The sequence below is a fragment of the Electrophorus electricus genome, chromosome 20, assembly GCF_013358815.1.
Source record: "Electrophorus electricus isolate fEleEle1 chromosome 20, fEleEle1.pri, whole genome shotgun sequence".
NCBI classification, from domain to species: Eukaryota; Metazoa; Chordata; class Actinopteri; order Gymnotiformes; family Gymnotidae; genus Electrophorus; species Electrophorus electricus.
This window is the reverse complement of record NC_049554.1, coordinates 8298130-8313272: the sequence shown is the minus strand read 5'-3', so window position 1 is coordinate 8313272 and position 15143 is coordinate 8298130. Positions and strand designations below refer to the sequence as shown.

The window sequence follows — 15143 nt, the reverse complement described above, 5'->3', positions numbered from 1 at the left end:
TAACACAGCTCATGTGCAATTATGTTAAAATTTCTAACTGCTTGTTAATTAAGGATTCAAGCTCCCTGTAATATATATTTTCAGGGGGATTAAGAAGAATGTTTAAGTTTAATACCCCTGAGCTGTGTTTTTCTTGCAGAGAACTATGTCTCTTAGTCCCTTAGTTTTAAGCACTGTTCTAACATAATTACTGTGGTTGTTGGTTAAAACAAGACTGTACCAGGAAATCAAGCATAATACCCTTTAATATAGTTTTTCCTATTTCATGATCACTGAAATTGAAATTTAATGTAAAAATGTAATATTTATGGCTCAATTTTCAAAACAAATATCAGCTCTATCAATAAGACAAATATCTATTTATATATAAATATATCTATAAATATATATAACTATATCTATCATGAGCTATAAGTATCATGATCTCAAACAAATAGAGAATGAATTTGTTTATACAGTGGAACTCAGCTGATATTGTCAATCTGAATAGGACCTGGTTTACATTAAACTAACAATTCACATTATAAAAAACATACTCTCTTCTATGAGCTCACAGAATGCTTTTATATGATAATTATATTTTGTCTTTTTGCATATTTTATATATTTCTGGATTTCATTCCATAGAAAAAGCATTTTAAACAATAGCTTTTTATGAAATTCAGTAGTATTTAATAAAGATAAAAATAAGATAAGCAAATGAGCTGTATATATGTTTCAGTTTTAATGAAGAAATGAATTTGGGTAGGAAAGCTATGTAAATAAATGCACTGAACAGGTAAATAGAAATAGAGCTTCTACAAACAGTCTGAAAATCACGGAACATTTTCATTGTACTGACATGTTTTCTTGTGAAATCTAAGAACACCAGCTGAGAATAATCAAGAACTCAGTCTGCAGTTAAAAGTACAGGTTTGGTGCACACATGGTTCTATGTATTAGTAGCTTGATTTACACTGAAATTAGAAATTAATAATTAACACCATTAATCTTTATCAATAACTTTGAGATTTTACATCTGAAATTATGCTTGCAATATTGCTTTAGCAAAAATTAATTAGCATATTTATATTATTTACATCTGAGCTAATAAATGTATTTTTGGAATAATGCAACTTATCTGATCATCACTCAATAGTACACACAGCTTGTTCATAATTGTTTATAGTTTCATAGTTTGCTTTAACAAGTTCCTATATGGATGGCAAATTACATAGTATTTACTTTATAATATTTTCCAAATATCTCTTTGGCATTTGAGAGAACCTTAAATAAGAATACTGAGGCAAAAAAAAAAAAAGAGAACAAAAGGTATGCTGTATATATGCGCTAGTTGCACAATACACAAGGTTTTATTAAAACCTTGTTGATTTTTTCAGATGTGCTTAAAACCAAGTGACTGACAGATAACATGCATCCAGCTCTGTTTTACCTGTCTTGTTTATGTTTCTTAAACTACCAAAGCTTTTTAATTTCCACATTTTGCGTTTGGCTGGAGGACAGAAAGAATTAATGACACAAATATAAGGGAAAAGGAAATTCTTGGATCATTTTCAAAATAGCACTAAAGATGTTAACATTAGAGACACAACAACAGAATGTTTTCACAGAACTGGACCTTAAGTGTGGGCTAATACCAAACATACAGAATACCAATACTAATATTTTTATTTCACTTACTGGGCTGTTGTATACAACCCCTGTGAATGTGCAAAGTGTATCCATGATAATGACTCAATACGGAGAAAGGGTTCAGAGCATTCCTAGTTAGCGTTACAGGATAGCAATACTCAAACTGCTCAGCTAGGGATCTAGGTCATACATTCAGTAGTAGATCAGAAGATTACATGAATGTAGTTTTTATAATGTTTTGACTTTAACTGTTTTGACTTTAACTGTTCATATTAAGTTTTAAGTTTATTGCATCTCATTTGCTGAATGTATTGTATTATGTATTCATGAACATTCAGATTGCATTTACTCATAGTTCTCCAAGTGATCAGTTTCATCCAGTTCAATTAAATTTAATATGAGAATACTCACCTTCAGCTGGTCCTGCTACAGTGTCCCCCCGTTGATTCATACTCTTCTTCCTCCGATGCTTCTTCCTGTCAATCATTGGTGATGTACTGGAGTCTTTTATCAGTGATTGACCCAGTATTCCTTCACTCTCTGAATATGGCATGATAACAGACACACAGAAAAATCTCATTGCAGATCTCACAGATAAACAAGATTCACGAGATCCAGTTCATTGTGTTTGTGGATGCACAAGCTCATTAACTGTTTAATATGCTCAATTGTTGTGGCCCCAGTCCTCAAATTAATCTCACTGTTTTCTAAACACTGTGTGACACACATCTTCAATACAGTTTGCATGACAGTATGCTGATTTCTTACTGTGATCTACAGTGTACACATCCCTTATTGTGATCGTTATACACACTCCATACTGTGGTCACACAGATCACAAATATTTCAGTACTTTTATAAACTACTATGTACAGTTGCCCTAAGTTGGTCCAGTCATACATTTTGTAAGCCTTAATGTTCAAATGTACTGTTTTTCTATTGAATTTGATTACATTTAATAACACTGATCACTGTGGTCATTGCCTTAATGTTTACGTGCAAAAATATTACAGCCAGTGGGCAAAACTGACAAACTCATCTAATGCATAACCATCAGTGACCTGGTTGTGCTATGAGAAATGAATTGAATATTGCTAAATCTTGAGATTCACTTTTCTCACACCAATCATACATGTTTAGGTGTATTTTACAAACACAATTCATTGTCAGGGAGAGAAATATAGCTATAGCTACGATCTCTAAAAATGGAGTGAGAAGACCATATGCCACATTAAAATAAGATATAGTTAAGATATAATGTTGAATTTCCCACCAAGCTCTTGACTGACTGCAACATCTGAGAAATCACAGATATGTTAAAATCTTCCATGTTAAAACAAAGGCCTGTCCTGGGTTCTGCCCTTGTCTATCCCCTCCTACTTGATTAATCTCTGTTCTCCAAATGGACCATTTAAAAAAATGCAAGCTGCAGCCCAGATTGAGCATTTAAACTAACTTTCTGCAAGACGAATGTGCTGCTTGGTTTAACCTATGTGGAGATGTACTTAAAGATTTGATCATTTGAAGATTGTTTCAGAAATGTGCCAGAATAATTGAGAAATATGAAACAAGATGAATGAACCAGTGTAAGAACATAAAGTTAAAATAAAAGATGCGACATCTATTTACATACCAATACTCTGAACTTTACTATGGAGTGAAAATGGTGTACACTGCGCAGCTCTATGACCTCCAGGGTTAATGTCTCCTGTACCCTCCTCCACAGTTAAGAGACTGCTTGGAAAGGCAGCAGCTGTGGTCAGAAAATGAAACAAAAAAGAATGCCATAATTTGGAAAAGGTGTTCACAGCAGTCTAACAAAAATGGCTAAATTAAACTGAGAAATATTCAGGATACAAAATAATTTCAGATGTTGAAATGTTAACTGTATATCTAGTACAGATTGATTAAAAGTTCAATTGGAGCTAGTTTGTAAAATTATTTTGAAAGCAGATTTTTACAAGATAAAATTAATAGAAGAGATTTGGAGACATTTTCCTCTTATAAGAAATGTAAGATTTTTTAAAGAATACATATGTGTGTTTAATTTCCAATAATTTTAGAAAGAATAATTTGTTATTGGTGATGAATTGGGTAGTCATATAATTTGGCTAGTGAAAGTCCAAATTGTTTACATAGTGTTAATTTTTCTCTGCATTTCTTTTAACTTTTGCATAGTTATTTTATTCCCGATGATCCCATTCCCTCTCATTTACATTTGTACTACTCTACATATGTTTGTGTTATGTCAGATGCAAGTTTCATTTTTATAATCCTTAATGGTTTACTTATTTAAAATGTATGCAATATGAAATATATTATTTAAAATCTAAACATCACTTAAATAGAATATCTCCTGCTACCTGAATTAGGCCAAATGGTCTCAACAAGGATCACACTATTCCAGTCAAAAGAAATCCCAGAAGAGTTAAGAAAGTTATTGAAATATATCAGTCTAAAGTTAGAAAGCCCGCATATAAGATATGCAAGGTTAAAGCTCTGGGACTCTGGGCAAAGTACAGTAAGAGCTTACCAGAACTTCTCCAAGAGTGTAGCAATGATTCATTGTGGAAGTCCCAAAAGAACAGACAAATATCTAAGAAACAGCAAACCTCATTCATCTGAGATCATGTTATCATTCATGATTCTACCATTAAAAAGATACTTTGCAAAAATTGTATCCATTGCAAGAGTTGCAAGGTGAAAACTGCTAACCCAAAAAATATAAAGGTTTGTCATGCCAAACACCTTGATGACCGTCAAGCTGTATGGAATAATATTCAATGGGTTGATGAGTATAAAGTGAAATTTTTTGGAAAACAGAAGCGCCATCACATGTGGTAGGAAGCTACCACAACATTCCATGATGAGAAAATCATACCAACGGTCAAGCATGGTAGTGGTATGGTGGTGGTACTGTGGTGGTGTGGGGTTGGTTGGGAACCTTAACTGCTCTCTACCAAAACATCCCAAAACAGCCTGCAGGGGAATGTCTGGTTATAAGTTCATGAAGCCTATGTGTCAATGGGTTATGTAGCAAGACAATGATCTGAAGTAATCTGAATAGCTCATAATAAACAAAACTAAGGTTTTGAAGTGGCTTTGTCAAAGTCTTCACTTGAACCCCATTGAAATGTTGTGGCAGAACTTTAAACAGGCAGTTTGATCTCGAAAGCCCTTCAATCTGGTTGAATTAGAACAGTTCTGTAAAGAAGGGTGGGTCAGAGACTGAGAGAAGGAGAAACACAGATAAAGTTGGAAAAGAGAGAAGGAGAGAACACTCTGGCTCCACCCTAGCACCATTCTCAGCACCACTTCAGCTCTTACTCCTTCAAGGGTCCAAATTCCTCCAGCCTTATCTTGACCAAATATTAATATTTAACACAAATGCTTACCCTCCACTGATCAATCAAAAGTGATCACATACAAGAGGCATCCCACACCATATGACAATCATCAATAAAATACCATTTGCAGTGGTGCAGGATCAAAGTGACCATTGTACGATGTGATCACCCTTCACTCTGTGAAAGACCACAGAAGTGCATAAAAATGGATGTGAGTCAGATCATCATGGTAGATGAGAACAAGACCCCATAGACCAGAGATTTGACTACAATGGCTGCTCTCTCACCTGGACTGGTTATCTCCGGTCCTGATCTGTTTTGACCTAGTCCATTCAGTCCAGGCAGTGGTCCAGCTGCTGGGGCTGCCCTTGGGGGACGCTTTCCTGGAACCTTGACTGTCACATGCAGGAGGTCTATATCTTTCCCATGAACATTCTGCATATAGTCCTGCCACCAAAGGATAATAAAATTGAATTCTGATAATTAAGAGAGTAAAACATATAAGATACTGGCATTTCTGAGCAATTAATGTATGTTCAGCAAAAAGCATCTTTTGCAAGATTTTCAGCTGAAGCTAATAATTATCAGAATGTCACAACAGCATAGCTCTTTAACATTTCTGTACTGAGAAATACCATTATTTGCATCACTCACACTGACACTGGAATGATATGATAGCATTCCATTGTTTGACAAAGTTACATATTTCTTCTTCCATTCCTGTTTGAGGGAATTCCCACTGCGTTTGAGCAGGATACTCTGTAAGTTAGAGAGTGAAAGGAATCAAATTATTTTTAGTTTTTTATATCTACACTCATCACCTTCTTTATTAGAAGCACTGACCTTTCAGTTGACTGTTATTAGGTACACAGATCTGAAAGGAACTTTTTATATTTGCAAAATTACAATGATTGTAAAATACCTGTTGCCTGGCACAGTTTCAGAACTACTATTTGATATTGGTTGTTTCTGATTTCCAATCATAATTTTTCAGTTTACATTACATTTGCAGCATTTGGCAGACACTCTTTTCCAGAGTGACTTAAATATTTATCAGTATGACAGAATGTGTATCAAACCTATGACCTTGATGTTTCTAGCACCTCACTGTACTGTACTGTCATACTGATAAATATTTAAGTCACTCTGGAAAAGAGTGTCTGCCAAATGCTGCAAATGTAATGCAAATGTAACCAAGTGGGCTGCAGAGGTACATTTTGCTATATCAGCTATTGCATTGAAACACAACAAAAGCAGCATAATTTGTTGAATGCCATTATAATTTGTTGAATGCCATAAAATTCTAAATTCAAAATCACTGGAAGCTTTTTGTAGAAGAATCAGGCTGTCAATCTATCGATCTGTGACCGTGTTCTTGAATTTGGAACAAAACAGCTAGTGTTTGTTTTGTCAAACTTCATGTTAGATACTGGTTCCTCAGGATAAAAGGAACTCTACAAATATTTTTGCAGTCTTTCTAACTTTTCATCTATACATTTCATAACATTAAGAGTCTAAATACTAATTTTGTATTAGTACACATAGTCACATGCGTAGAACATGTAGGAAAAAGGGATAAAGCAAATGCAAGTTTCCAACTGAAGAGATTAATGAAACGAATGAAACACACGCACACATACATACACACGCACGCATGCACGCGCACACACACACACACACACACACACACACACACACACACCACACACACACACACACCTGCTTGATTGGGATTACTTGCCCAACGCCAAAATCTTTGCTGTCAACACTTCTCCTGTCTGAGTCACTACCCCGACGAACCTGGAGGGGAAAAATGCAAAATTAAAGTCACACATCTGGCAGCAGGAGGAGAGGAGTATAAAACGATTTCATTTAAGTGAGAAAAGCAAATAAGCAAATAAGAGGTCAGGATATTTACAATTTACATGTAAGCCAATAAACTCACAATAGAATTTTAACTGATTAAAGTTAAATTCCTTAAATATTTTACTTCTCAAAAACAATAAAATGTCGTATCAGAACATATAGATTAAATAATGAAAGGATTGTTTTAGTGGGATTGATCACATGGACTCGGGTGGGAGTACGCTTGGTGCATTTGTTGCTTCTCTGTTCTCTACTTACCACTCATCTGACTCTGCTATTCCTGTTTTCTGGACAAATGGACGACACCAAAGAACCACTTTGCATTGCTAAACTGTCGCTCCCTCATGGATAAAGCCTCCATATACCATGATCTCATTGTGCAAAACAAATTTGACTTATCTTTTCTTACTGAGACTTGGCAGCAACCTAAGGATTATTTACATCTCAAGTTTGGCTAAGCCCAGAATCCAGGGAATAGGTGGTGGTCTGGCTGCTGTCTATAATAACACTCTTAATGTCTCTGCCTGTACCTTTCATGAGGCATCCTCATTTGAATATTTGGTGTTAAAGCTAACTGTTTCCTTAACAGTGCTGTTTTTGTTAATTTACTGACCACCCAGTACATCTTCAGACTTTCTGTCAGAATTCAGTGAGCTTCTCACTCTGGCCAGCGCAATGTGTTCAGCGATGGTTGTGCTAGGGGACTTTAATATCCATATTTTTCTCTGACTCAACATGTTGATTTTCCAACCCACTCTCATGGTCACACATTAGATTTAATCTGCTCTTCTGGTTTAAATATTACTTCTGTTACTGGATTGCTAGTTGGTATCTGATCATAAACTTAATGAAGCCACTGATACTACCTCAGTCACTCAGCCATGCACTAAATCCCTCATCTCTTTCCATAATATCAAAGCTGTTGACCCTCTCACTTTCTCTGCTCACCTCTACTCCTCTCCCCTAATGTCTGTTTCAATACTGTCCTCTCCTGATGATATTCTCTCTATATATAACTTTCCATCTCTGAGCTACTTGAACAGGTAGCACCTCTCAAGTCCAGGCAGGTTCCCTCTGGTCATTCTTCTCCATGGTTTACCCCTAAGTTATGTACTGTGAAAACCAAAGGTCTGTGCCTTGAGCGCCTCTATAAGAGAACTGGTCTCACTGTTCATAAAGTATCTTATTCTGACCATATGCTTAATTATAGGTCAGCTCTAAATACAGCCCACTCACACTTTATATCCTCTGCTATCAATGGTCCCAGACATAAGACCAAAACTCTCTTTTCTACTATTAACAAGCTCCTTCAGCCTCCATCTTTCTCTCCATCTGGTACTGTTGAACAATGTGAAGGTTTTCTTAGATTCTTAATGTAAAAATAATCAAAATTAACCAGTTTTTCCCTCTGCTCTCCCTACATCTGATTATGGGGACACCCTTCTCACCTCTGCTGTTGAACATTTTTTTGCCTTCTCTCTCACCCAACCTTCCCTAATCTCTGAGATTATAACAAAATCTAATTCCTCTACCTGCCAATTTGATCTGGCCCCCACTACTCTTCTTAAGAAGTGTTGTTCTGCTATTTCTGCTCCCATCTGTCATCTCATTACTGCATCCCTTACCTTAGGTTATGTTCCTTCAGCTCTCAAAATCTCAGGTATCACTCCCATTCTTAAAAAACCTGGAGTAAATCAGAACCTTTCTGATCTGGTTTCTGTCCCATGCACAGCACTGTGACATTCCTCTTACGTATTCTAAATGATCTTATACTCTCTATTGATTCTGGTGACCTGAGTATTCTCCTCCTTCTAGATTTAAGTGCCACATTTGACACAATTATCCATAACATACTCATTGCCCGCCTCTCAACCATTGGCATTACTAACATGGTTCTTGAATGGTTCTCGTCCTATATTTCTAATAGAATACATTATGTTGTCTTAGGTAAACACAAATCGCACACTCCTACTGTCACTCAAGGTGTTCCCCAGGGATCTGTCCTTGGCAATCTCCTGTTCATTATCTATATGCTGCTCCTTGGTCAGATTATCCGCAGGCATGGTCTTCATTTCCACTGATATGCAGATGATACTCAGATCTATATTAACAGCCAGGCTCACACTACCCTACCAACTCCTGTTTTATTCTCCTGTATCCAAGATCTCAAGCAGTGGATGAGCATAAACGTTTTAAAACTCAATTTTGATCAAATGGAATTTCTACTTATTGGCCCAAAGTCCAAAATATCAAATTTCTCCAATCTTAAATTAAATCTGAACGGTATCTTGATCAGTTCCTCATTCATGGTTAGGAACCTTGGCATACTCTTTGACTCCTCTCTCTCTTTTGAACCCCAAGTCAAGTCTCTGGTCAAAAATACCTTTTTTCTCCTCCATAATATTGCTTGGCTTAGGCCCTTGCTCTCCACACATGATGCTGAGACCTGGGTTCATCCCTTCATCACCCCCCGTCTTGATTACTGTAAATGTCTTCTCATTGGCATCCCTAACAAAACCATCCACTCACTACAATACGTCCAAAACTCAGCCGCAAGAATCCTCCTTCATCTAAGGAACTCAGCTCACATCACTTCTAGTCTAGGTCCTCCTCCTAGACTAGACTCCTAGTCTAGTGTCATGGCCCCAAAACTATGGAACACATTACCTCAATCTCTCCGTCTCTGCTCCACACTATCCTCCTTCAAATCTCAACTTAAAACATACCTCTTTTGCCAGTGCTTTTCATAACCTCTTTTCTTATCTGTATTTGTTAAGTATTTTTTTGTGTCAATTCGTGTCAAATTTATTTATTTATTTTCCCACTATCATTGTAAATCGACCTTGTGTCTGTGAAAGGCGCTATATAAATTGAACTTATTATTATTATTATTATTATTATTATTATTATTATTATTAAAGTTTTAGGGTTAGACTTAGTAACTCACTGTGAATCGTGAAGTTCGCCCATGTCCACTTCTCAGACATATGGGGGTAGCAGTGCCCAGATTCTCCCCTCCTGATGTTCCACCAACATGCTTATGACCGATCACAGGGGTGGAGGGCAGGGATGAGTAGTCACTGCTCTGACCACCATTACTGGTCTAGGACAATGGAACAGATAAAGACAACAGCCAAATACAGATAAAGTGAGTCAGCAATGATATAATGGTGTTATAATCAGTAGTTCCTAAAACATATTTCTGTGAAATTCCTAAGGTATTTTCTCAGGTTATTTTGCTGTTATCAAAGGTAATTTGATTTGAGAGAAAAATTTCAAATTAAACAAAGGCAGAAAGGCGGAAAAAGTTAATTCAGGTGATTTTAGTTAGTTAATGTTTTCCAATGATTAGTCAGCCATTAAAGCACAGCTCAGTTGTGTGACCCTTTAAATACATTATGTGTACAAATATAAAGGTGTTAGTGCAACTTACTTGTACAGGAAAAGCTACAGAGACTGGGGTGGACACACCAGAGTGATTGGGAGAGTTTGGTAGAGATTTGCAAGAAGCATAGAGAGCCAACTGCCTCTTCATAGTAACTATTTTCTGTGCAGCTGGAGATGCAGCAATTACTACCATGAATATTTATTATCTGAATCACTGATGTAGCACAAAACGTAATTTTGTTCAAGATCATGTGTATGGGTATGCATTTGTGTGTGGTTCGGCTTTCCTTTCATGGTCTCACCTTCTGTAAACACCCGATTTACATTTAGACCATAGGTGGCACAGGTCTCATAGTAGGTGCAGCGGTGGACATCTGAGCATAGCTGTCTGGCACGAGCATCATCAATTACACGTGGATTGGTGCTTGTTATTTTATCTGGATGCGAAAATAATAGCTTCATGATTCACAAAGGATGGAAATAGCAGTCTTTATTAAAAGTTTTGACTGCAATTATTTATTTTTTTGTAATGACATGAAAAAGTAATTTAAGGAGACATGCATTATCAGTGTTTAATAAACTTAAACATGTCTTTTAAAACTATGTTTAATTTCTATATTGTTTCATTTTTTTACCCTGAGTGCCAACTACAATGAAGGGGAGTTCAGCAATATTGCAATGAATTCCCAGCTGCCTATAGATGTTGTATACTTCCAGAAAACTGCTCTCATTTTCCAGACTGAAGACGAGGATCACACCATCTACCCAACTGAAGAACTGATACCCAGCAAGATGACAGTAGATGTGAAGAGAGACAAATGAAGAGATGGATCATTAAAAATATCACATGTAGAGATAAGATATATTGTAAGAGTATTATAAGAAGTAATAAAATCAGAGTCTAAAGGAAGAGAAAGGCCTACCTGTGCATCTGGAAGGCTAGGCTCCTCTCTGATAAATAAGATGTGGCTCTGTCCATCAATGAGCACTTCCTTCTTAAACACGCCCCCTAAAGCAACAAGTCAACTCAGTAGCAGCTACCAATGTTATATACAAATATAAAATGAATACACCATTACTGAGTTACAGTTAGCTATATAAGTAAGATTGTCCACATCCAAGTTGCGAACAATCCTTTGAATTAAGTGTCACAGAAGTGCTTCCACCTGAAAGATTACTGGATTACTAAAATTATGGATTACTAGCAGTAAGTCTCCCTCAGCTGTGCAACATGATTAGGATAGGCTATAATGCTTCTAGAGTTCAGCATTGCTAGAGCTAGACAATTAAATGTTTTTAATATCACTTTGTGGTTAATGTGGCGCATAATAGGAAGCCAGTGTGAACTGAATAAGGCTAGATTAACATGCTTGCTTTAAGATCACTTAGAACAGGGTGCCCAGCCTGTAACAAACTGTAGTAGTGTATTGTAGGAGATATGGAGGCATATAGTACTTCTTCAGAATAGATTGTTTGCACAGAAAAGACATCATGCTGAATTTAATCAATTTTAGTTGGAGTTGGAGGAAAATGGATATTCATGTATGAAACTGTATTTTTATGTTTATTCTTCTTTCTTTAACCCAGCAGGGGAGTATATTATGCCGTGTGTACTGTAAAACATTTCTATCTCAACCGACTTAAAATACAAATTCAGTATTCTGCATTCACTTTTGAGAAAGCAAATGATTTAAGATTATAGTCAAAACACAAATCTGCACAGTATGTTTTAAAATCTAAATCCAGTAAACCATATCTAAATCTAAATCCATACAGATCATTTTATACCTATCACTTAAAATGTTATGTCAGCAGGACTTCAATGAAAATAAGTTTATTCATAAGGGTAATTGCTGAAGGCTGAAACCATATTCTAAATAAATACAATTTTCAAGTTTAAAGGAAGAGGATTAGTATATCCGAATGGTGACATTATGTTTGTTATCTTCCAAGACTCTGAGAACTGTAATTTGGCATCTGCATTGTCATCACTTTCTGTGTGAATGTACATTAGGTTTTTGTATGGTCCATGGTTTCCTCATGTGCTTCATGTAGCTCATCTCATAAATCATGCATTCATAGCATTCTATCAGTTCCACACTATCAAATCTTTTCAATTTATTGTTGGCTTCAGTTGGCTCAAAAGAAGACTGTTGTGGTTTTTCAACATTTATTGCTGTCCCATGTTAATCCAGGCATCATCCAAGACAGCATGGCTTTCTTGGATCTTGTTATCTGAGACCAAGTAGTCAAATGTAACATGAGGAGTTTTGCACAGTGTCTCTTATTTTCAACAGAAATTATTTTGAATACATTCATATTTAACCGATATTGGATAGTATAGCAGCCAGCATCATCAATCTACATAGCCAAGACTTGGATTCGAAAATAAAATGCTTTAAGACAGAAGTTCTGCTTAAACACTGTTATTAAACACTAAAAATGTACAATAATTACATTTATGGCATTTAGTTGATGCTTTTTATCCAAAGCAACTTACAACTAGGGCTGAATACAACTTTAGCAATTGAGGGTTATGAGTCTTGCTCAGGGTCCCAACAGTGTCAATTTGCTGGTTGTAGGGCTTTAACTGGCAACCTTCCAATTACAATTTGAGTACATTAACCACTGCGCTACCACTGCTCCAATCACTGCCCCAAAACTATATAAGTACAATCTTTATGTAATAAATCAATTTGGATGTTTAGGTACTGGTGATTTAAAATAATAATTTGAAAATAAACGTTTTTAGTTGAGAAAACTTGTGTTTTAACTAATTTTAAGGATTAGATAATTTTAAACTTAAACATTGAGCTTGTATCAAATATAAAATATACTAACTAGATAATATACAACAGAATCATAGTATGATTTAGAGTGTAAAGAGATATGTTTTAGTCTTTCAGTATGAAAGCCAACATTATGTTTGCAAATTACAAAAAGTGTTGTATATAAAGTGAAAAAAATATTAGGTTAGGATCTTGTCAGACACCAGATTAAAAAGGAGCAACCACAAAAAAGGTTTTTGAAAAAAGGACAGTAACTGATCTTACCCCTTGGGGTGTTTATTTTTTCTAAAGAAGTCTGAGAATGTGCAGCTGCTAAGGCTTGCTAGAATCTGAAATTAATTAATGGGACAATAATTTATTAACTAGATACTGTATCTATTAAAAATCTAATGTAATTCTTTTTGCTTACAATCAAGTCAGAAATGTAAGATGCTCTGTCTGTAATGAGGGCCAAAGGATAAGTAATGAAAGATTCTTCACATGCTATTTGTAAATCCTCCAACTTTTTCTGTCATCTCGGTGTCCATTGTCAAGATATATGTTTGAGGGTATTGTTCATATTAGCCTAGGGACAAATTTTATAATAATCATTTTTATTTCAGATACTGCTATAATATCAAAGGTAGATCAAAGCTATGATATCAGAAATGGTACATAGCTCTATTATCCACAATTGCTTTACAGGATTTTGCACTGTGTTTTGTCTACTGTATTTTATTCTTCCATTGCTGTTACAGTAAATCACGCCGAGCACTACTACATTTCCAATTGGTTGTAATCAATATTTCCAATTGATTACAATAATACCATAATCAGATAACCTTCTCTATATGGGAGAGTAAACATCAAAAATAATAATTAGATCTGCATTGAATGTCATGCATTCAATGACATATCACAATACCAGTATGAAAAAATGGCTGAACTTACCTTCAGGACTCTCAAATGGCAGGTAGCTGCCAGTCATGTAACGATGCACCAATGATGATTTTCCACTGCGCAGACTGCCTAGAATTCCCTATATGAAAACGATAATACACAAAGTAATACATGAGGACATCCTTATGTTTATATAAATATACAATGGACCTAGCAACCTGCCAGAGAGACCAAAGAAGAATGTAAACTAATAAAAAAATTAATCATCAATAAATACATATTTTGGTCAGGCTCAAATTATTTTATATGACAAATGATGATTATCAGGAAAGGCCAAGTTATCCGTTAAAAAACATTTAAAAGTAAGCAATATTGAGAAATAAGTTCAACATTAAAGCAGCTGATACAGTTGCATTAAAAGCTTTACTTCATAGATTGCTTAACATATAACTGACTGGAGAAATCCACTAACATGAACACAGTCTACAAAGAGGGTACATAGATACTATGATCATGGTTTGCTGGGAGGATTGCTCCCAAAACTACACCAACCTCTCCCCAGAACACTACACTGACCCCACCTAAGGTTCCTCCATGAGCACAGCTGGTGTTGCAGCTTTTGATTAGGTTGCAGGTCAAAGTTGTATCCACTGGATGGTGGATAATTCATGTTATCTTTATCCCCGTTTGGCTTGTTGTAGCATGCAGAAGGATAATGATACAGGATGCTAGCTAATAATGATGCTGCACATCATTGTAGCTTCTCCCACTCAACCACATACAGTATATCATATCAGATATTGTAATGAAGACACACACACGAAGGAGAGGATCCAACTGCTAGAGATTTTATTTTGGTTATGGGGCGGGTAGGAACCGTAGGGAGAGGTAGTAGGGCTTGGAGCTTTCCCAGTAAGATAAGAGGAGTTAGGCGGGTAATCGTGTTCAGGTCGGTCCAAGGTCAAAAACGCGAGGCAGATTCCAGAAGGCTTCCAGGGATCAGGCAGGAGACGAGGTCTGTAACACAGGCAGGATTCGGAAACCAGGAAGACAAACGTGTACAATGAAAGCTTGGTATGCAATATGAGAATGGCAATACTTTGCAAAGTGTGTGAGGGAGGGGAGCTTAAATAGGAAGGTAGCAATGGAGAGAATTGTCATCAAGTGTGTAATTGGTACTCTGGTGAACCAGATCAGAAATGTTGGTGGGAAGAGGTAGGCGTGGCAGTGCTGGGATGAGCGTG

The 15143-nt window shown here is 36.1% G+C and overlaps 1 protein-coding gene across 3 annotated transcripts in view; it reads right to left on the bottom strand.

The window, feature by feature from the left end:
- The window catches only part of LOC113572409 (arf-GAP with GTPase, ANK repeat and PH domain-containing protein 1), a 47403-nt gene that overhangs the window by 11142 nt on the left and 21118 nt on the right, over nt 1–15143 (bottom strand). Inside the window, exons 3-14 of one of the 3 annotated variants that reach the window (XM_035520143.1) lie at nt 13951–14038; nt 11155–11240; nt 10867–11008; nt 10534–10668; nt 10278–10399; nt 9792–9947; nt 6698–6778; nt 5633–5737; nt 5266–5425; nt 3265–3384; nt 2043–2171; nt 1432–1491 (exon numbers count right to left, since the gene is read on the bottom strand). In XM_035520143.1, coding sequence (XP_035376036.1) covers nt 1432–1491; nt 2043–2171; nt 3265–3384; nt 5266–5425; nt 5633–5737; nt 6698–6778; nt 9792–9947; nt 10278–10399; nt 10534–10668; nt 10867–11008; nt 11155–11240; nt 13951–14038 — 1384 coding nt within the window. The remainder of the gene's footprint in view (nt 1–1431; nt 1492–2042; nt 2172–3264; nt 3385–5265; nt 5426–5632; nt 5738–6697; nt 6779–9791; nt 9948–10277; nt 10400–10533; nt 10669–10866; nt 11009–11154; nt 11241–13950; nt 14039–15143) is intronic. The other 2 variants (XM_035520144.1, XM_035520145.1) reach the window with 2 other exon arrangements.